The 22,071-nt window shown below is 41.8% G+C and overlaps 1 protein-coding gene across 3 annotated transcripts in view; it reads right to left on the reverse strand.

The window, feature by feature from the left end:
- GNPTAB (N-acetylglucosamine-1-phosphate transferase subunits alpha and beta) overlaps positions 1-22,071 on the reverse strand; it is a 125,454-nt gene that overhangs the window by 27,267 nt on the left and 76,116 nt on the right. For all 3 annotated transcript variants that reach the window (XM_060194249.1, XM_060194248.1, XM_060194250.1), the window contains 9 exons: positions 20,018-20,223; positions 17,735-17,799; positions 17,330-17,464; positions 11,863-12,024; positions 10,473-10,652; positions 10,162-10,332; positions 9,056-9,179; positions 7,245-7,448; positions 4,581-5,656 (listed from right to left, as the gene is read on the reverse strand). In XM_060194249.1, coding sequence (XP_060050232.1) covers positions 4,581-5,656; positions 7,245-7,448; positions 9,056-9,179; positions 10,162-10,332; positions 10,473-10,652; positions 11,863-12,024; positions 17,330-17,464; positions 17,735-17,799; positions 20,018-20,223 — 2,323 coding nt within the window. The remainder of the gene's footprint in view (positions 1-4,580; positions 5,657-7,244; positions 7,449-9,055; positions 9,180-10,161; positions 10,333-10,472; positions 10,653-11,862; positions 12,025-17,329; positions 17,465-17,734; positions 17,800-20,017; positions 20,224-22,071) is intronic.

Consider the following 22,071-nt stretch of genomic DNA (forward strand, 5'->3'; position numbering starts at 1 on the left):
GGGTCGATTGAAAGCACACAATTAAGCACACATGTTACCACATACAAAGACATGAGTTCAAGCCCTGACTCTACACCTGTAGGGGGAAGCTTCATGAAGCAGGTCTCAATGTCCTTCTGTCCTATCAAATCAAATCTTAAAAAAAGCCACCAAGAGTAGTGGATTTATTGTGTAGGTCCTAAGCCCCAGCAATAATCCTGGTGGCAAAATAAATAAACAAATAAGTAAATAAATATAAAATAACTGTGATGGAAGTCTAGTTATAATGACAGATCATTCATAATAGCATTCACAATCAACAATACAATATTTAGAAAAGCAGTTTATAAACAAACTTGATGACACTACCAGTATTGGACTATTTTCTTTTGGTGACACTGAATACTTTAATTTTTAACACAAAGCCTAGGATATAAATTTTGGTTTTGTCAGGCTGGGGGTATGATTCAACCTGTCAATACCTATGTCCAGTGGAGCAGTTACAGAAAGCAACTTCCTATCTTCTACTCCTCATAAAGGTCTTTGGTCCATACTCCCAGACAGATAAAGAACAGGGAGACTTCCAATGGAGGGGATGGGATACAAAATGCTGGTGGTAGGAATTTTATGGATTTGTAGCCCTTTTATCCCACAATCTTCTCAATCATTACTAAATCACTAATTTAAAAAACTGGTTTTGGGTTGGGGGTAGATAGCATAATGATTATGCAAAGAGACTGTCATGCCTGAGGTTCAAAGCCCCAGGTTCAATCCTTTGTACCACCATAAACCAGAGCTGAGCTGTGCTTTGGTTAAAAAAAAAAAAAAAAATTGTGGTCCGGGAGGTGGCGCAGTAGATAAAGTTAAGACTCTCAAGTGTGAGGTCCTAAGTTCAATCCCTGGTAGCACATGTACCAGAGTGATGGCTGGTTCTTTCTCTCTCTTCCTATCTTTCTCATTAATAAATAAAATCTTTAAAAAAAAATTGGGGGCCAGGTGGTATTGCAGCAGGTAAGTGCAAAGGCACGAAGCGCAAGGATGGGAGCAAGGATCCCGGTTCGAACCCCCAGCTCCCCACCTGCAGAGGAGTCACTTCACAGGTAGTGAAGCAAGTCTGCGGGTGTCTATCTTTCTCTTCCCCTCCTCTCTCTGTCCCATCTAACAATAACAGCAATGGCAACAATAACGATAACAACAACAAGGGCAACTAATTGGGAAAAATGGCCTCCAGGAGCAGTGAATTCATAGCGTAGGCACTGAGCCCCAGCAATAACCCTGGAAGCAAAATAAATAAATAAATAAAGTTGGAATTCCTTTAAAAAACTGATTTCATAATACAGAAAGTGTTACTATTATGAACATGTAAAGAACCCTGTTGAGACCACTAAGAGGCAAACAAGGAACAGGCAGAGAACACTGGCAAAGCACAGGAATACACTTTACAGAAGATGAGATAGTTGTGCTTCTCAAACTAATGAAAGCGTAGAGACTGATGATTTGTGCTGCAGACACAGGTGGTCTTGTATGTACACTATGGAATTATAAAGCAGTACAACATATTGAAGAGCATGGTCAAACCTTTTAGGTTTTATTTTTTTATTATTTTAATTTATTTATTGGCTAGAGACAGCTAGAAATGGAGAGGAAGATAGAGAGGGAGAATGGGAGAGAGACAGACACCTACAGCACTGCTTCACTAATGGTGAAACTTTCCCTCTGCAGATGGGGATTAGGGGCTTGAACCCAGGTTCTTGTGCACTGTAACATGTGCACTGAACCAGGTGCACCACCTGGTTCTGCCCACCTCACCCCCTTTAAAAAGTTTTTAAAAGGATGAGTTGTATGCACCAGATCCTTAACCTAGAACTCTTAACTACAGAAATAAAAACTTCCCAAAGAGAGGTGTGTGTATGTGTGTGTGTGGTGTGTGTGGGGTGTGTGTGTGTGTGTGTGTGTGTGTGTGTGTGTGTGTGTGTTGCAACACACTGGCAATGACTTGCAGCAGTGAAAAGGAGCGATTGGCACAGACATGGGCAATTTGCCTACAAGCTATTAAGTCAAAAGACAACTGTAGAACAGTTTGTATCTGTTGTGATTTCACTACCATACAACAGAAAATGACACCACTTATATGTTTGCTTATCTACAGGAAAATACTGGAAAGATAGCCACCTTCCTGTTCAAAGGGATTATCTCAAGTAGGGAGATTATGAAAAAGGGAGGGCTTCCCCCCCTTTTTTAAATAGCAATGAGATATAAATTTATCTATTCATTTTTGAGAAGAGGAGGAGGAGGAAGGAAAACCAGAGTAACAGTCTGACACAGGAGATGCGGGGGATCGAACCAGGACCTCACGCTTGAGGGGTCCTATGTTTAATCCACTGTGCCACCTTCTTCCCTGACCACATACTACTTGCAACTTTCTCTCTCCCTCCCCCTCTCTTTTTAAATTCAGACCATGACACCAGAGGTTTGACCCAGGGCCATAGCACCCCCAGGGCCTTGTGAATGGCAAGGCACATACCTTAACAGGTGAGCTATCTATCTCTCTGGCTTGCAATTCTTACCAATAACCAAGACCACCTTTTGAATTTTAAGACTTGAGAGAGACGAAAATTGGGGAAAGTGAGGAAATTATATAAAACTTTGCAGTCTTCCACTGAATAACCAATAAACGCTCACTATGCCAGGTAGGAAACACTTTTTAAAAAAAAAAATGTTAAATATTTTTTCCATTTTGTTGCCCTTGTTGCTTTTATTATTGCTGTAGTTATTATTGTTGTTGTCATTGATGTCGTCGTTATTGGACAGGACAGAGAGAAATGGATAGAGGAGGGGAAGACAGAGAGGGGGAGAAAAAGATAGACACCTATAGACCTGCTTCACTGCCTCTGAAGCGACTCCCCTGCAGGTGGGGGTCAGGGGGCTGGAACTGGGATCTGCTTAGCACCACATGCACTTAACCCACTGTGTTACTGCCCAACTCCCAAGAAACACTTTCTCAAGATGAGAAGACATGGGTCCCTCTGCCCTCTGCCTCCTAATTCACTTGCCTCCTTGCCTAATACCACTTGTGGTTGTGGTTTCTACACTAGCTCTGTCTACTCCTGCTCACCAAAGGTCAGCTCTCCAGCACTTCCTGGAGGGCTTCTTCTCTGATTATCTCTAGGCAGAGTTAAGAAAATTTCTCTGGGGAGTCGGGCTGTAGCGCAGCGGGTTAAGCGCAGGTGGCGCAAAGCACAAGGACCGGCATAAGGATCCCGGTTCGAACCCCGGCTTCCCACCTGCAGGGGAGTCGCTTCACAGGCGGTGAAGCAGGTCTGCAGGTGTCTTTCTCTCCTCCTCTCTGTATTCCCTTCCTCTCTCCATTTCTCTCTGTCCTATCCAACAGTGACAACAACAATAATAACTACAACAATAAAACAAGGGCAACAAAAGGGAATAAATAAAATAAATATTTAAAAAAAAAGGTTAAAAAAAAAAAGAAAATTTCTCTTTGGATGCCCTGTTCATTTGTCACACTTTTACACTTCTGTGGCCACAAATATCTCCTCCCAGCTTGCTCTCTGGGTGTCCACATTGTGTTCCCAACTTCAGCATAAGACTGTGCCTGGGAGACAGATGAGCCCCCAATACCTGGGAGACCATGGGATTTTAGTGCACCCTAACTTAGGGGTTTGACTCAGACTTGACTTGCTATTGTGAAGCTGGGGGCTTTAATGAGTTTACCTGCACCTTAGTTCTTTTCATCAGTAAAACTGGAAAACTATATCAGCCCTGACTCAAACAAGAAAACAAACATAGCTAAGACACAGCCCCTGCGGAAGACTGGTAAACCCTTAAACGAATAAAAACATACCTTATGATCCAGCAATACCACTTTAGGCATTTATCCAGTGGGTACTCAAAACACTAATTTGAAGGGACATATGCACCCCTATGTTCATAGCTGCATTATTCACAATAGCCAAAGAGTGGAAGCAGCCTACATGCTTACATCAGATGACAGGCTAAAGAAGTTGTGGGATAGGGGCCGGGTGGTGGTGCACTTGTTTGAGTGAATGTATTACAGGACCTAGGTTTGAGCCCCTGGTCCCCACCTGCAGGGGGAAAGCCTTGCAAGTGGTGAAGTAGCGCTTCAGGTATCTCTCTGTCTTTCTCCCTCTCTATCACCCCCTTTCCTCTTGATTTCTGGCTGTCTCTAGCCAATAAATAAAGACGTTATGGGATATATATTCCATGGAGTACTACTGTGCAATCAAAAAAAAAAAAAGCATGGCATTATGTCCTTTGAAACACAATGGATGGATAGATGGAACTAAAGGTGATTATGCTTAGCAAACTGATACTTATAAAACTTGAGAAAAAAAAAATTGTGTGCACACATGGAGAGGAGCCGCAAACTGTTTCTCAAACTTGTGAGAACTATGGTGGTTATCTTTGGGAGATGGGAAAGTGAGGACTCTGGTGGTGGGTGTGGAGTGAAAATATACATTACAATCCTGAAATTTTGTAACCCACTATTAATCACAAATTAAAAAACAGGGTGGGGGGGATTATGTTTCATGAAATGAGCAGAAATAAGGTTGGATGTAACTTACATCGAGAAGATCCTGGAAATACTTTTTTTTCTCCCATGGCAAAAAGCCCCCGTAACTGTCCCTGTAACATTGCAGTTTTCTTCCAGGTAGTACTTCAATAACACTGATGTGATTTTTAGAATCTCCCTCCATTCTGTTTGTCTTTTGTTCATTCCCTAGGGTTTTGCTTTCTTTTGTACTGTAATTTTCCAGGGGCTTAGTCAGAGGAGAGAGTTTTTCTTTGGACACATTTCTTTGGGGGGCCGGAGTTCTAAATCTTGAGCTGGTTGCCAAGTCTGGGGGTGGATTCTGACTCTGGTGATGGCCAGTGACTTTCATTGTCACTGGTGGAGCAGTGAACCTGAGGGATCTTTCCAGCACCCCTGGCAAGATGCTTTGGTGAACTTGTTCTTCTAGTGGGGCCTCCAAACTGTCATTTCTTCCATGTGTTGTTAGAGATTGATTTTGTTTTCCATCAGCATCCTTCACCAGAAATGATCTCAGTAATGCTGACTTGGACAGGTTGTATCCCTTCATCGTGATGTCTCCAAGTTCAAGTTGTAGGTCCAAGTGGCTGAGACTCAGCTGAACCTCTTTTGGAAGGAGTAACATATTGACCACGGGAATTTTCACCTCTTCTTGGAACTGCCCTGTTGTGTTAGCATCACGTCTCTTGACCTTTGGATAGCGTTTTTCTTCAGGGATCTCCTCAAACAGGCTGTCTGCCTCTGGAAGGGGTGTTATGGAGCTAGCCAGATTTTGGTAAGGTTTGGGGGTTGTAAAATTCAGTTTTGGTTCTTCTCTTGTGTCAACCTCCACTGCGATCTGGATTTTGAACTCTTCGTTGTTTTCTCTTTGAAAGGTGAGATTAAAGTGTAGTGTGGTAGTGTTCATGCCTCGGTGCATTAGAAGGTGGATGCTTTTCCATTTATTGGCAATAGAAGCATGTCGAATTATTGGGTTGTCACTATAAGCACCTTCAACTCCTTTTTTGGCTATTTCTGCAAAGCTGAAGTAAGGCAGGCATTCACCTTTTGGAATAACATAGTGAGTCTGATTTGGGAGAAGTGTTACTTTATACAATTCATGAAAATGATCTAGAAGAAAAAAACACAAAACATGACTTTTTAAAAACTAGGCATCCCCACCTCTTTAATTTTCCTTAATTCTTAGGGTTTGAGTTTTCATGTTCTCAGGGGGGTTTTAGATTAACTTAAAAATAATGAAAAATTCTAACAGAAGAACTACTGGTATAGAGCTCATTTAACTGTAGTAATCACAATGACATGGAAAGCTAACTCCAATTTAGCTACAGTGGGTTGTGGTCCAGAAGATATCACAGTGGATAAAGCACTAGACTCCCAAGCATAAGGTCCTGAGTTCAATCCCCAGCAGCACATGTACCAGAGAGACCTGGTTCTTTCTCTCTCTTCCTCTTTCTTTCTCATTCATAAATAAATAAAAATTTAAAAAAGAAAAGAAAGATCTTCACAATGAGCATGCTACAATGGGATTCTTAGAAGTAAATTTCAGTGACTGATTTCCTCCTTTTTATTCATTAAAAAAAAAAAGTTGAGACCAGGTGGTAGCACACCAGGTTAAACACACTTGGTATGAAATGCAAGGACCAGCTTAAGGATCCTAGTTTGAGCCCTGGGGTCCCCACCTGAAGGGGTATTACTTCATAAGCAGGGAAGGAGGCCTGTAGTTGCTTATCTTTCTCTCTCCCTCTCTTATCTTCCCCTCCTCTCTGAATTTCTCTCTGTCCTATCCTATTAAAAAAAGGGGGGGTGGTCTCCAGGTGCAGTGAATTCATAGTGCAGGCACTGAGCTATAGCAGTAACCCTGGAGGCAGGAAGAAAATGAAAGAATAAAAAACATTCTGTCAAAATGACCTATACGATCAGAAGAATCCATAGGGCTCTTCCGTAGGGTGGCATAGATAGTGATAGAAAAGGTAGCATCATGCATTTAGTACTTACAGTTGCAGAGTTCTATAACTTTTAAGCTATCGCCATAATCTATTAGTATCAATACTAGCTTTTGAGGTAATGTGATGTAGTCCACCCCATCGTCATAGTAATTTCTTTTCATGTGTTCCAAGTTAAACCTTCCCCATACATTCTCAACTAAGGTAAATATGTTTGGCCAAATAAATAAATAAACAGGAACAATAACAGGAAAAGATGCAGCTTAAATAGCTACTATTTTCTAAATATCTGTGCTCTTTTACTCTTCATACATAACTAGTTTGGGTGCAGTGCTGGGTATGGGATATCCTGAGAGTAATTAAATAACCATCACTGGTAGTCGGGCTGTAGCGCAGCGGGTTAAGCGCAGGTGGCGCAAAGCACAAGGACCAGCATAAGGATCCCAGTTCGAACCCCGGCTCCCCACCTGCAGGGGAGTCGCTTCACAAGCGGTGAAGCAGGTCTGCAGGTATCTGTCTTTCTCTCCCCCTCTGTCTTCCCCTCCTCTCTCCATTTCTCTCTGTCCTATCCAACAACGACAACACCAATAATAACTACAACAATAAAAAACAACAAGGGCAACAAAAGGGAATAAATAAATTAAATTAAATTAAATTAAAAAAATAAATAAATAACCATCACTATCCAAACCCCCCTCTACTTGTCAAAGTTTTTGGCCCCCTTACCCTAAATGTTTTTACAGCAACAAGTATACCTTGCCCACAATCGCCAGCATCAAACCCACAGGACAAGACATTGCAGGCTTGGTCACAGAACTTGTCGGCCAGCCAGGAGTTTGCACATCCCTGGTTACAGTAGGAGACACCACTGAGTCCTGCACCAAACTGCCAGGGCTGTCCAAGCGCAAGACTTCCGGTGCCCCCAGCACCACCGGCATAGCGACTTCCTCCGCTGTTGCCTGTAGGGGTGAGGGTTGGGGCAGGGAACAAAAGCAGGCTGTGATCTGAGAAATACAATGCCTTATTCCATAAGTGTTCTCTTCTCAAGACTGATGGAAGGATTTCAGTAAAAAAAAAAAAAAAAAGGGGGGGTGGTGGTGGAGGCTTATCACTTCACAGTGGGCAGTCTGAAACGACCAGGCACTGGTACTTAATAGTTGTGAATGAGTCCTTGGAAATCACAGCTTTAATGGGATGATGTGCAATAAAAACAGGGTCTGGGATAACACCCTTGTGTTCAACATCATTTGAGCTGTCCTCCCTCCCCACCCACCCCATAGTATTAACAAAAATAACATTGTAGGGAACAGGATTCCAGGATCTGCTGCACAGATCTTGCATGCAGATAAATGTAGAGCAGTAAGGAAACACGAAGACATCATTCCAAAAACTGTCAGAACTGCCCAAAACATGTCCTAACACAGGTACTCGCCTGGTTTTCAAATGCCAGTATTCTAGGAGGGGTTGAGCAACCTGGATCCATCCCTCTGCATGTCTGTACTAACGTCTTGCATCTGCTGTAGTTTTCACTAGTACCTCTGACACATCTGAGACACATGACTTGAGGTTTTACTTCAAGTCTTTCCTGAATCTGTTTCCCCACATGAAATACACAGATGGTAATTATCTGTGTTTGTGCTCTCTTTTTCTTGAGTAAAAAAACATTTTAAGTGGCTAGTGCCTTATAAGTTGAAGTGACCGCTAAACTGAGGAGCAATCAATACCTGTGAAAGTTCATTTTTAATCAACAAGTCCAAATACAAGCATGCCTGGAAGGGAGGAGAGAGTCTGATAGTTATTTCTTCTGCCTCTCTTTTGTTCCTCACTACTCTGTGGTAGTCTATTGCCCAAACCACCAGAGGTGGTGCAGTGAATAAAGCATCGAATTCTCAAGCATGAGGCCCTGAAGTTGATCCTGGCATCATATGTGCCAGAGTGATGCTCTGCCATCCCTCCCAACCTTTCTCATTAATAAGTAAATCTTTTTCTTTTTTTCAATCAGTTATTCTTGTTACTGAATTAAGAGGATTCTTGGGCTAGGGATGTAGCTCAGTGGGCAGAGAGCATACTTTGCACACTTGAGGCCCAGATTTCAATCCCCCAGTAAAGCAAATGGGCAAAGAGGTGTTGCTGTGTGTCTCTCTCTGTCACTTAACAAATGAGTTTTTAAAGTTAAATAATAATAAAGGTATTCTTCACTTCCAAATTTAAATAATAAAAAAATGCATTTTCAAATCAGGGGGAAATGACCTCGCTGGATAATCAAAATAAACTGGGCCACAGGGAGACACTAGTAGTCACCTCTAAAGAGCCTGAGGATTACTGGCTGCTTTAATACACTGAGAATGGCTCAGTAGCACTATGTGTGTTCAATAGCAACCTGAAACAAAAACAGCCTGTGAGGGCTAGAGAGATGGCATGGTGGTTCTGACCTTCATACCCGAGGGTCTAAGATCCCAGGTTCAATCTCTACCACCACCATAAACCAGAACTGACCGGTGCTGTGGCAAAAAAGAAAGAAAACATCCTGTAAACATGAGCAGACTACATATGAGCCCATCCTCACCTGTGCAGTCACCCCCATCCCAGTCACAGGCTGAATTATTACAGGCCTTATCACAATAACCATCTTTAATCCAGGAGCCCGGGCACCCCTCAGCACAGTTTGGCACAGGCCATGTCAAATAGACCTACAAGAAAACCAGGGGGAGAACAAAATGGGTTCAGGTTTCTGGCAATAATTACTTTCAAAATAAGACTTTTTTATTTCCCTTTAATAAACCTCAAGAATTTATCATGGCATGCTTTACTTTAAGGTGGCCTATACCCCCAGTGGCTTTCACAGTCCTGCTGGTTCTTATGGAGCACATTTTAATCCTTCCATTAAATGGGAAAGTAGGCAAGCCTCAGCATATGGGTACAATGTGGCTTTCTATACTACTATGGAACACAATAGCCAACATGTCAGATCGAAATGGGAGTACAGAGGTGTGTCAAAGTGAGCAGAGAGCCTACTACAACACGTCACTACTTTATGACAATGGTAGTCACTCCTGAGGGTCTTGTCTCAGGGCTAAGAAAAGAAGCAGGTGGCATTTCCAGAAGTAGTGCATTAGAAAGTGTTGGATTCACAGGTGAGGGTAGGTAGCATAATGGTTTTCTGCAAAGAGATTCTCATGCCTGAGGCTCCAAAGTCCCAGGTTTAAGCCCCCATACCACCATAAACCCAAACTGAGCAGTGCTCTGGTAAATAAATAAAACTGTTGAATTTTCAAGCATGAGGTCCTGAGTTCAATACCCAGCATCACATGTGACAGAGTGATGTACTGGCATTCCCATGCATGTTTCTCTCTCCCTCTCTCTCCTTTGTCAGTCATGAATAAATAATGAAATAAACCTTAAATAAATAAATAGAAGAGGTGATCTCCCACGTTCCTTAACTTCATGCTAAAATCCTTAAAAGACAAATGAATCAGAACAGCATTCTAAATGAACTCCACTGCTTTCAAAATGAGTCATGTGGATACTTTAAAGTTAAACATTGCTTTAAAAAAAAAAAACTACACTTACTGACTTAAATCTGACTATATTAGTACATAAGATTAATTTCCTGTTTCTAATGTCTAAATATCTTCTGAGTTAGGTATCCCTTTCTCTTACGTACTTACTCACCTTCTGACCTTTGGAATGACTGAAAAAATCATCTGGCCAGACATCCTTCCCAAACATGACATCATCATTCAGGTAAATGAACTTCTGGGACAGTCCTTTAATTCGATGAATGTGACTTTCAATAGCTGGTGAACTAAAGGTAGGCAGGTGGCTCAGGTTTCGAAAAACGTCCTTTTAACAAAAAAAAAAAAAAAAAAGACTGTAGATGACAGCAGTTTTGTTTTGAGAAGGAACAGAAGTGAATGCAAGAAACAAAGGAAGGTGGAAATGGAGAGAGATAGGGCAAGGGGAAAGAATACAGAGTCATGTACCTGGTGTGTTACTATCGTCACTCGAGGATTATCGAGGTTCAACCAGGATGGAATCTGCCCATTGGTGACGATAAAAATATTTCGAACCCATGGGGCATGCCTCTCAATTGACCGCAAAGAGTATCTCAGCTCTTCATTATCTTCAAAGCGGCTGGCAGAAACATCTTCATCCTGCTTGGACTGAAAAAAAAAACAGAAAAAAACAAAAACACTTGGGGTGTGAGGATGTAAAAGAGCCCTCAAGTCATACATTTTTCTCTTTTCTGTCCTAGTAAAGACTGAGCCCACTTTTTATATATTACTAAAATTTGCAAGACTCAGCTTATTTAAAACCATAGTAACATGAACATATATTTATTTGATGCATTTTTTAGAAAAGGTTCGTGGGTCTACTTCCTGATCAAGATAATTTTTTTTTATTATTACTAGAGTAAAAATGGACAAAAAAAATACAGATTAAGATACACAGGTTTAGACATATAAGCAGCCCATATCTGTGACCTTGGGAGAATTATTGAAATTTCCACTGGAGAAGGATGGGGACACAGAACTCTGGTGGTAGGAATGGTGTGGAATTATACCACTGCTATCTTATAATTTTCTAAATAACTAATAAAAAATAAAATAAAAACAAATACAAAAGAAAAAAAGATTTATAGCACAATGAGTAAAACTCTGGACTTAGAGCATTAAGTCCCGAGTTCCATGTGCCACAGTGATGCTCTAGTTCTATCTCCCTCCCTCTTTATCTTATATCAATACCTAAATAAATAGTTCTTGTTGTTGTTGTTGCCCTTGTTTATCATCATTATTGTTATTATTGTTGTTGTTATTGCTGCCATTGTTGTTGGATAGGACAGACAGAAATGGAGAGAGGAGAAGATAGGGGGAGAGAAAGATAGATACCTGCAGACCTGTTTCACCGCCTGTGAAGTGACCCCCCCTGGAGCTGGGGAACTGGGGGCTGGAACCGGGATACTTGCACTGGACCTTGCGCTTTGCACCATGTGCGCTAATACTGCCCATCCCCCAATAAAGCAGTTTTTAACAAAAGACTTATCCATTGATTTCATCAGGTCAGAAAATCATCCCACTTTGGCATACATGGTCTGAGGTATCAAACCCAGAGCCTCATGTATACTGATCCTGAGCTCTAGTCACTGAGCTGCCACTCAGCAGCCCCCACCCCACTCCACCCCGCCAAACCCCGCCACAACCCACAGTAACTACACCAATGGAATGATTAGGCAATGATTAACCAATGGAATGATTAAGAAAATTCCAACTTTCCTAACAATCTTTTTCCATTTTCTAACAAAGTGATTTGTAAATCATTTAACAATCTACACTCTTTTGATTTGGTTTTTAGAAGCATCCCTGCATTTCTTACCTGGCTAATGGCACTTAGGTCCCATAGTAAATATGCAGGATTTATGGTCAGTTCTTTCCCATCAATGGTCATGTTCTTTTTGGTCTGCTTGTTCAATTCTTGGAAGTCTTTGGGGTTATTTAGTTTTAGAAGGGCTACGCTGGCCTCTGAATACAACTGCAACTGTAGAATAGTAAATGGAAAAGTGAAAGGAAGTTTTTTTTTTAATTTTTTTATTTAAAAATAGTAAACAGTGACAAAACCATAGGATAAGAGGGGTACCGCTTCACACAATTCCCACCACCAGAACTCTGTATCCCGTCTCCTCCCCTGATAGTTTTCCTATTCTTTAACCCTCTGGTAGTATGGACCCAGGATCATTGTGGGTTGCAGAAGGTTGAAGGTCTGGCTTCTCCAATTGCTCCCCCACTGAACATGGGCAATGACAGGCCGATCCATACTCCCAGGGAAGTTTTTTTTTTAAAAAATATTTATTTATTTCCTTTTGTTGCCCTGGTTGTTTTATTGTTATAGCTATTATTGTTGTTATTGATATCCTCATTGTTGGACAGGACAGACAGAAATGGAGAGAGGAGGGGAAGACAGAGAGGGGGAGAGAAAGATAGACACCTGCAGACCTGCTTCACCACCTGTAAAGCAACTCCCCTGCAGGTGGGGAGCCAGGGGCTCAAACTGGGATCCTCACGCAGGACCTTGTGTTTTGAGCCACCTGAGCTTAACCCATTGCACTACCCTTTGACTCCTGAAAGGGAGTTTTTTAAGTGGTAAAAAGGGTAAGTACCTTCACTACCCACCAGGGGGCACTCCAATGCTGGACACTTGGATGACTAAATGACAGGAGGTAGTGAGGAAATGTGGACTGTGGGGTGCACCTGTATCCAATCCTCTTTTCTTGAAACTGTAAATCAGTCCTTTAAATTCAAGTCTCAAGGGAAGAACAAGTTTTACACTCACCCCCTTCAGATCCCACGTAGCACCATTGAGGCAAAAGGCTTTGTAAATTTTTTTTTCTAGCTGCTGAGGTCACAGGTTATTAATGTTGCATAGTTTAGAATAAAGCAGAATAAACTGTATATGGCTGTATAAGTTTAAAAGGAAATATGCAGGCGTTAGCCTGAAAAATAAACTGGCTCCGGGAGTCGGGCAGTAGTGCAGCGGGTTAAGCGCACGTGGCACAAAGCGCAAGGACCACTGTAAAGATCCTGGTTTGAGCCCTTTCTCCCCATTTGCAGGGGAGTCACTTCACAAGTGGTGAAGCAGGCCTGCAGGTGTCTCTTTCTCTCCCCCTCTGTCTTCCCCTCCTCTCTCCATTTCTCTCTGTCCTATCCAACAACGCCAACATCAATAACTACAACAATAAAACAAGAATTTAAAAAAAAAAAAACTGGCTCCTTCCAGTAACAGCATCCTAATGAGACATGGCACTAACATGTTGGTAGTTTTCTAAAACCTTTTATCAGGAGGCTCTGTAGAGTAAACCATTATCAGGAACAAGGACCCATGTCCAAGCCCACACTTCCCACCTGCAGGGGGAGAATGTTTACAAGTGGTGAAACTGTGCTAAAGGTGTCTCTTTTCCTCTCTACTTGCCATTCCCTCTCAATTTCTCTGCATCTATCAAAAGAAAGTAAAAGGAAAAAAATGTTCACAGGGAGCAGTGGATTCATTGTGCAGTCACTGAGCTCCAGCAATAATCCTGGTGGCTATTGCTGGGGGTCAGTGACTGCTCAATGAATCCACTGCTCCTTGTGGCCATTTTTCCTTTTCGTTTTATCTTTTTAATTTTTATTTACTTACTTGTTTCTTTTATTGCCACCAGGGTGATCGCTGTGGCTCAGTGCCACCACTATGAATCCACCATTCCCCTTGGCTATTTTTTTCCTCTTAATTTTTACTAGATAGGACAGAGAGAATTGAGGACAGGGAGACAGAAAAGAGGGAGAGAAAGACAGACATCTGTAGAACTACTCCACTGCTCATGAAACTTTCCTTGTAGGTAGGGAGTAGGGGTTTGAACCCAGGTCCTTATGCTTGGTAATATGTGAGCTTATTAACCACATGCTCCTCCAAAATAACTTTTATCAGTACCAAAATGGCTTATTCAACGTACTTTAGGAGTAAAGTCAAAAGGAAAGGGTGGGGTTGGGGAGAGAGCATAATGGTTACATAAAAGACTCTCATACCTGAGCCTCTGAGGTCCTAGGTTCAGTTCCTGACACCACCATAAGCCAGAGCTGGGCAGTGCAGTCTTTCCTTCTGTCTTTCTCTCTGTATATATCTCATTAAAGTAAATAAATATTTCAAGAATATATCATTAAAAAGAAAAGGAAAGGGTGTCATGTTTTGGAAGAGTCTGTGCCTAAGCTGATTTTAAGGGAGTCTCTGAGGGAAGCGGCATTACTACAATGCCTGTAAGGTACCATATGTGTGTGTGCCCTAAACAGAGGTTGTAGGGGAGCAGGGTCCAGGGAGGACAATAATCTGTTCCTTTCCTAACAAAACAGATGATCTTCATGGTTGGAGAGATAGCACAGTAGTTATACAAAGAGAAACACATGCCTAAGGCTCCAAAGTCCCAGACTGAATCCCCCTGCACCACCAGAAACCATTGCTGAGCAGTGCTTGGTAAACAAGCAGACAGATGGCCTTTTCAACCTTTGAGGATCTTGTGTGTGTCCTTCTTTTTGAAAACTTGCCCCAAGTCTCTGACCCATGTGACCTTTCCTGTTTCCAAATGCCAACTCTGGGTCTGTCCCATCACCCTCCGTGCCTACCTTATACTATACTTATACACCTATATTTATACTATATGACCTGTTTGGCTACGTGAATACTATGCACACACACTACCTCCAAAGCTGCTCAAAGAAGCACCTTGAGGAGGGAGTCCTTGTCCTCCCCTTCTTTAGCACACCCACTCAGCAACCATGACCTCTGAGCTAAACCAAATGTGAGCACCTGAACTTAAGAGCTCTGGGAAGTTCTCCTACCTGCTCTGACAGATGCTAGCAAAGATGAGAAATGCCTAAAAAACTAATACAAACCCAGCAAAAATGGAAATGTCTGGAAGACAGAGAATGAGTCAGACTGAGCTGAATAAAGGTCAAAGAATAATTTGATTTCTCAAAGGGTGAACTCTGTCTATCATATATAAAATTTGTACACATAAACTAGAGTGACTAATTTGATAATAAAAGACTCACTTCAAGGTATCTCAAACTAGAAAGCCTTTCATGGTAAAGACCACTTGGTTTATAAGACAATAGTACAGAGAACAGCTTTTGTGAATTCCTTGCACAGGAAGCCATTTTCAAGTCCCCTTTCTTCTCCTGGGGACTGGGAGACAGGTGGGTTTTCTTCTAAACCAAATAATAAAGGCAAAGTTGTTGGATAAATACACCTATGCACCTAAAGAGACTCCTGTATATGATCATACTGCTGAAACATTCCTCTTTCTATTCAATGGCTTTGTCTGTGGCAGCTGTCCTTAAGGCCACCAACTTTCTTCTGGAACACTCCTTTAACAAATATTCTTTAAGAGTCTCCCACCCCAACACCTCCCCCCCTCCAAAAAAAAAAAGTGCCAGGGCCAGAGGTAACCACTAGGGGTACAAAGGTGAACAGGTAGTACCTGTCCGGAGATACTCATAGTCAGCCAAAGGAGGCCTCTGGGACAGAACAGAGGTCTGGGTTAATCAGAAGGAGGGAAGAGGGTACAGATTGGCTCAGTCCTGCAGCTGCTAAAGCGTAACTCATAGCAGCCATTCCCTCCCACTTAAAACATTACACACAGAGTGAGCTATGGGCTTCCTTCTCCCAAAAAACTTAGCTTCTCCCCCCCTTCCTCCCAATCTCTGAGTGTGGTTAATGCCATATCTTCCATCTTTAACAGAAGTTCCACTTCCCCTTTCATTGTTGCATTCCTCTCCTGCCACAGTGATTCAGTCACCAAGTCAGGTTAAAGGTCTCTCTCTGCTGTTTCTGGAACTATCCTGACTATTGGCATCACTGCCAAAGCACTTACAGAACAGAATGTCTTGCAGGGTTGTGGTGGAAGTGGCCAAGCTGGTTTTTCTGCCTAAAGCTTCCCTCTGTCTAATCCCACCAGTTAAACCTTCCCCTACTGTGTTTCTTAGAAACAGACCAAGAGTCTTCCTCCTCCTTCCTCCTTTGCCTCCAAGATCAAGCTCAGTGTCCAGGGCAGAAGCTCTTTCTCAATCAAGCCTTAGAAGCCAGACCTCCCACCTTCTGCACCCCATAATGATCCTGGGCCCCTACTCCCCAAGGGATAAAGAACAGGGAAGCTATGGGGGGGGGAATGGGACACAAAACTGAGGTGGTGGGAACTATGTGGAGTTGTACCCCTCTTATCCTATGGTCTTGTCAGTATTTCCATTTTATAAATAAATTTTAAAATTTAAAAAACTGTCTTTTTCACTATAGCAGCAGCAGCAGCAGCAGCAGCAGTAAAATCCCTGCCTAGAGTCCTCAGGAACACCACTGTGTCACAACTTCCCTCTGCTCAGGCTGCTCCTCCTTTCTGAGTGGTCTTCCCTCCATTCTCAGCTGAGGGTGAGGAGGTGAGGTGGGGGTAAGGAGGTGGTTCCTCTATGCAGGGCCAGCTGAAATGCTTCTGATTCTGTCCCTGTTATAACTAAAAGCCCAGTTGTGTGCACAGCACCAGGGTTTTATTGGGACTCCATGCTGGCACTATGAATCCACCACTCCATGTGGCCATTTTTTCCTTTTCTTTTCTATTTTATTGGATAGAACAGAGAAAGATTGAGGGGAGTGAGTGAGACAGAGAGGGAGAAAGACAGCTGCAGACCTACTTCACCACTTGTGAAGCGTCCCCCCTAGGTGGGAGGCAGAGGGGAGGCTTGAACCTGGTGATAACACCCCACAATTTAGGAACGGCTTCATTCACACCATTACCCAGCCTCCCTCCCCACCACACACACACACTGCCCCATTGGACTGGGGAATCTCGTGACAGGAGGCCTCACTCTCAGAGTTCTCATCAGAAGCTGATGGAAGACAGTCACAGGAAGAAATAGGCTGACACACTCCTTCCATTCTTCCTCATTATCACTTCCTCTCGAGCCTCCAATAATCAGGAGTCCTAAGTCCTGAAGTTAATCACAAGAGGTTGGAGTTCTGAGAATGGCTTGCAATAAATGTTGGATAGAGTCAGTCTGACCCTGGGATAGAGTCAGTCTGACCCTGTGGAAAGGTGATGGTCCCCACAAAAACAGGTCCCCCACAAGTCCAACACAATCTCTAACTAAGGCCCTGCAGAAGAGGGAGGACCATCCTAAAGGAAGTCTCCTGACACTCCCTGTTCAGCCCAAGTGGTCTCCCACACCCACCACAGGTGGGGGGCAGAGGCCCTGATTGCTGGTGTGGTATGAATGAAATGGGCCACAAGAGAAGGACTGGATACTAAATGAACTGTGCTTGCTCTTACCAGCTTTATTTTAGAAGAAAGATTTTCTGGCAACTTCGCTTTCAGTTGATTTGTTTCCTTGAATGTCGGTGGAAATCCACTCAGGAAAGCCAAATCTTGCATTAAGACTAACCCAGGGACTTCTTTATCTGTTGTCTGAAATAAGAAGTAGAAAAGACACAACTCACTTTTCTGAAGTATAAAGTTGGTGAAAACTCACAGCAGGAAAAAGTGAAGGCTGACTGTATCATACAAGCTTCAAAATCAGTATGTCAAGTTTACTTAAATCAATATTCATTAATACTTGTATGCTGGCCAGAGGGAAAAAAGCAAACAGTAAAAAGCCTCTCAAGGTAAAACAGGTTATTTACTGACATTTTACTTCTAGCACACAACAAAAATGCAATTGCATTTAAAATAACATACCAAGTAGCCCCTCCATATCATCTGTTTGCTGTTTCCTTTAAAGACTCCAGTGTGGGCATCTTCTACTACAATAAAGAATATAACACACGGGCATGTTTCTTTCAATTTCTATGACATCTGGCAAGACACTGTACAGAGAATTTAGAGAGTTGCTAAACTAATGAAATATGTGATTTAAAAGCAATTGCTGGTGGAGAGAAATGAATTTTAAAAGGGAATACAGTGTAAATAAGTGTACAATTAAAATTTTAACTGTCACATTAGAGATTGCTACATAGAACAGTCATAGGAAAGCTGGATCTCAAAGAAGGAGGCTCCTGGGTAAAAGTAACAAATACAGCACAGGTGGTGTGAAGTGCAAGGACCAGCATAAGGATTCCGGTTCAAGCCTCTGGCTCTCCAACAGGGGAGTCGCTTCACATGTGGTAAAGAAGGTCTGCAGGTGTCTATCTTTCTCTCCCCCTCTGTCTTCCCCATCTTTCTCCATTTCTGTCTGTCCTATCCAACGACAATGACATTAATAACAACAACAATAATAACTACAACAATAAAAAAAAGCAAGGGCAACAAAAGGAAATAAATATTTTTTAAAAATCTTTAAAAATAATTTAAAAAAATTAACAAATGCAGGATAAAAGTAGAGTTGGGGGAATCTGAGTGATGTAGTTCAGTAACAAGAGCATAAGCCTTACCATGAGTAAGGTCCTAGGTTCCATTCCCAGCACTACATGGGAGCCCCAAGCAGCTTTGGTGTCTTTCCCTCTCACAAAATACAGGATTAAAAAAGAAAAGTGTCAACTTATTTCCAAGACTGTGAGAGAACTATAGTGGTTATCTAGGGGGGTGGGGATAGGGACATAGACCTTTGATGATGGGAGTGGTGGAAAAATAAATAGACAAACAAACAAACAGGATAGTAGTTGGGTGGGGGGAGTGGGAGGAGGGAGAAGCTCGGTGGGATCAGAAATAAGCAAAGTCCTGGATTCATTCTTCAAACCTCATTTAAAAAAGTGTGTGTGTGCAATACACTTTGGTGTCTTGCACCGAAGTAAAAGACTCTGGGTAGGGTAGAAGGCGGAGAGTTCAGATCCTGGAACATGATGGCAGAGGACCTAATAAAGGTTGTATTGTTATGTGGAAAACTGAGAAATGTTATGTAGGTACAAACTATTGTATTTACTGTTAACTATAAAACATCAATCCCCCAATAAAGGGGAAAAAAGGAAATAAAATCAGAAAAAATAAAGTGTGTGTGTGTGTGTGTGTGTACACATATACAATTGGTAAACTGAAGAAAAGAAAGTCTTCACAACATAAAGTTTATTTTTAAAACAGGGCTTTGTAATTGATACTCTCTGGGAAAAATTGGTCAAGATCCACCTAACTTAAGATCTAACCTCTTTGTCTCTGTTATATCCATAAAGGTGGCATGAGATGCTATGGGGTTACCTTGTTAAGGTTAGTATACAAATATATGCCATGTCTGGTAGAACCCACTACACATTAACCAAGGGATAGGAACAGAGAGAGTTATATATCATCGATACCCCATCAAATGTAAAAGTAAGAATGTTCTCTGTGTGCTCCATCCAACCTATCAAAAATAATCTTGCTGAGTTCTACAGTTTAAAAAAGCTTGTAGAGAATCGTGATGATTGGGTTGTCACATGACTGCATGAGATGTGCCACTTAATTAAAAAAAAGTTTCTAGAGGGCAGGGATAAATAGCATAATAGTTATGCAAAGAGGCTCTCATGTTTGAGACTCCAAAAGCCCCAGGTTCAGTCCCCTGCACCACCATAAGCCAGAGCTGATCAGTGCTCTGGTTTAAAACAATAAACAAACAAACAAACAAACATCTAGAAAAACTCTGGGACAAGAGAATATGGAGAACATAATTGCCAGATTTAAGCTTCTGACCATAGTTGAGAAAGGCATTTGTGTACTACAGAGTAAAACATGTGATTCCTTTGGAATTTAGAGCTAAAATACAACGGTAGTATTTTTTATTGTTTTCATTTTCAATTTATATAGCCTTTTTCTAAGATTGAATTGTTTCTGTCCCATTCAAAACTTCCTTTCAAACATCCAACTACGACACAATTTCAGAGTACCCACAAGGTGGCGAGGGAGGTGCCTCAGAAGTAGAACATAGGCCTTGTATTGTGTGAGGCGCTAGGTTCAATCCCAACACTGCAGACACTAGAGTGGAGCTCTAGTATCCTCACTCTCTCAATAAACAAGTAAAGCATTAACAATAAAATGTGCATAAGCACTTCTTACCATTCTTAGTACTGTCAAAAACCACAATGGAGACATTAGTAGAAGGGTTCTTGGGCTTTGCAACATTGAAGAAGTCCGTGGCAGAATGAAAAGAAGGGTAGAGGGATGGCAGGTCCTTCAGTGTGACATTGGCCGGCAGGGCTGGGTCCAGCACGAGCATGGGCACCTTAATACAGTGAGTCAGCAGACACTCCAACTGCTTCTCACTAGGAAGAGACACCGCCATGCTCGAGAACACATGCTTGCAAACTTAATCCATTACTACAAGCTCACTACTACTGCTAAAACTTCCAGATTCCTTCATGGCCTCTCAAGAAATCATCATATTGTGATATAACTTATCCATTCATGTCAAACTTATATGCTGCATACAAAACAACTATATAATACACATGTATTTTGTGTAAAGGAGGAATTCTTGAAACTTAAGAAGTCAGCAGGTGGGGCTGGGTGCCTATCCAGGAGAGCACACATTATAGTGCATATGTTACAAAGGCATACAGACCTGGGTTCAAGCCCGCAGTCCCTAACTGCAGGGGGAAGTTACACAAGTAGTGAAGCAGTGCTACAAGTGACCCTGTATCACCTCTATCACCTTCCTCTCTTGATTTTTTCCCCTGCCTCTACCCAATAAATAAACAAACAAATAAATAAATAGATGAAAGGGTTGGGACCCAGAGTATTGGTGGCAGGTGTGCTGTGGAACTATACACTGTAATTTTACAATCTTGTAAGATTATTTGTAATCACAAATAAAAAAAATTAAGCACTTTTTAGCAGCTTAAAAATTATTCAAGGGTCTTGCCTTGGAAAGGTGGGGGAGGTACCTACCAGCTTTGCTTCCTGGTACAACATATCAAGTACTATGGTACTGCGAGAAGCTTGGGTGCTATGGTCTTTCACCCTCCTTGTCTCTCTTTTATATGACAAGCTCAGGTTGGAGCAGTGAGGCCCCAGTGACAAAAATAGTTAGGCAATGGCATACCCTGTTGAGTGCACACATTACAATGTGCAAGGACATGGGTTCAAGCCTCCAGTCCCCACCTGCAAGGTGAAAGCTTCTTAAGCAGTGAAGTAGTGCTACAGGTATCTGTCTACCTCTCTATCTCTCTCTCTCTCCTTCTCTTTCCGCCCCTCATCAAATTTTCCTGGTTCTATCTAATAAATATGTAAACAAAAACAGACAGTTCATAATTCCATAGAAACCCATAATTAGGCATATTAAGAGGTAGAAATCTATATGGTATTTAAGAACTTACCAATACTACTACCAACTCCAATTTGAATATATTTAAATTTAAATACAACACGTATGAATGACCCTATGCAGATACAAAGAAAACTATCACAAGGTTCTAAGATGAATTTGTATGAGATATGTCTATTTAAATATACAAAAAAAGGGGGGGGGGAGAAAGTCCTAAAATGAGCACATTACTTGAATAAACAAATGGGCAAAGAAAACTATCAGAAAGCTCACAAAGTGAGAGCTACAATTATTTAGTAAGCAATATATAAAACTATTCAACCTAGGGCCAGATGGTGTGCAAGGACCAGAGTTCAAGGCCCCGGTCACTACCTGCAGGGGGAAGCTTCACAAGTAGTAAAGCAGGGCTGCAGGTGCCTCTCTGTCTACTTCCCTCTCTACTTTCCCTCCTCTCCCAATTTCTGTCTCTATCCAATAATAAATTAAAAAAAAAATTTTAAGGAAATTGTAAAAAAAAAAATGGTATAGATAGCATAATGGCTATACAAAGAGACACTCATGTCTGAATTCCCAAGTCCCAGGTTCAATCCCCTGTGTCACCATAAGCCAAAGCTGAGAAGTACACTAGTATCTATCTGTCTGTCACATTAAATAAAGAAAAATAAAAAATATTAAATTAAAAAATGGGAGAAGAACCAATGAGAATAGGGTAGAGTTCAAATCAGGGTGGACATATCTAATTCTTTTCACTAGGCTAAACAAACTCTCTTCCCTAGTTCTTAAATATAAGTCATAGTTAAGATAGTGTTAAGTAAAATATATACTGAATACAATTAAGTGATGGGTT

This window comes from Erinaceus europaeus, chromosome 7 (genome assembly GCF_950295315.1).
Source record: "Erinaceus europaeus chromosome 7, mEriEur2.1, whole genome shotgun sequence".
NCBI lineage: Eukaryota > Metazoa > Chordata > Mammalia > Eulipotyphla > Erinaceidae > Erinaceus > Erinaceus europaeus.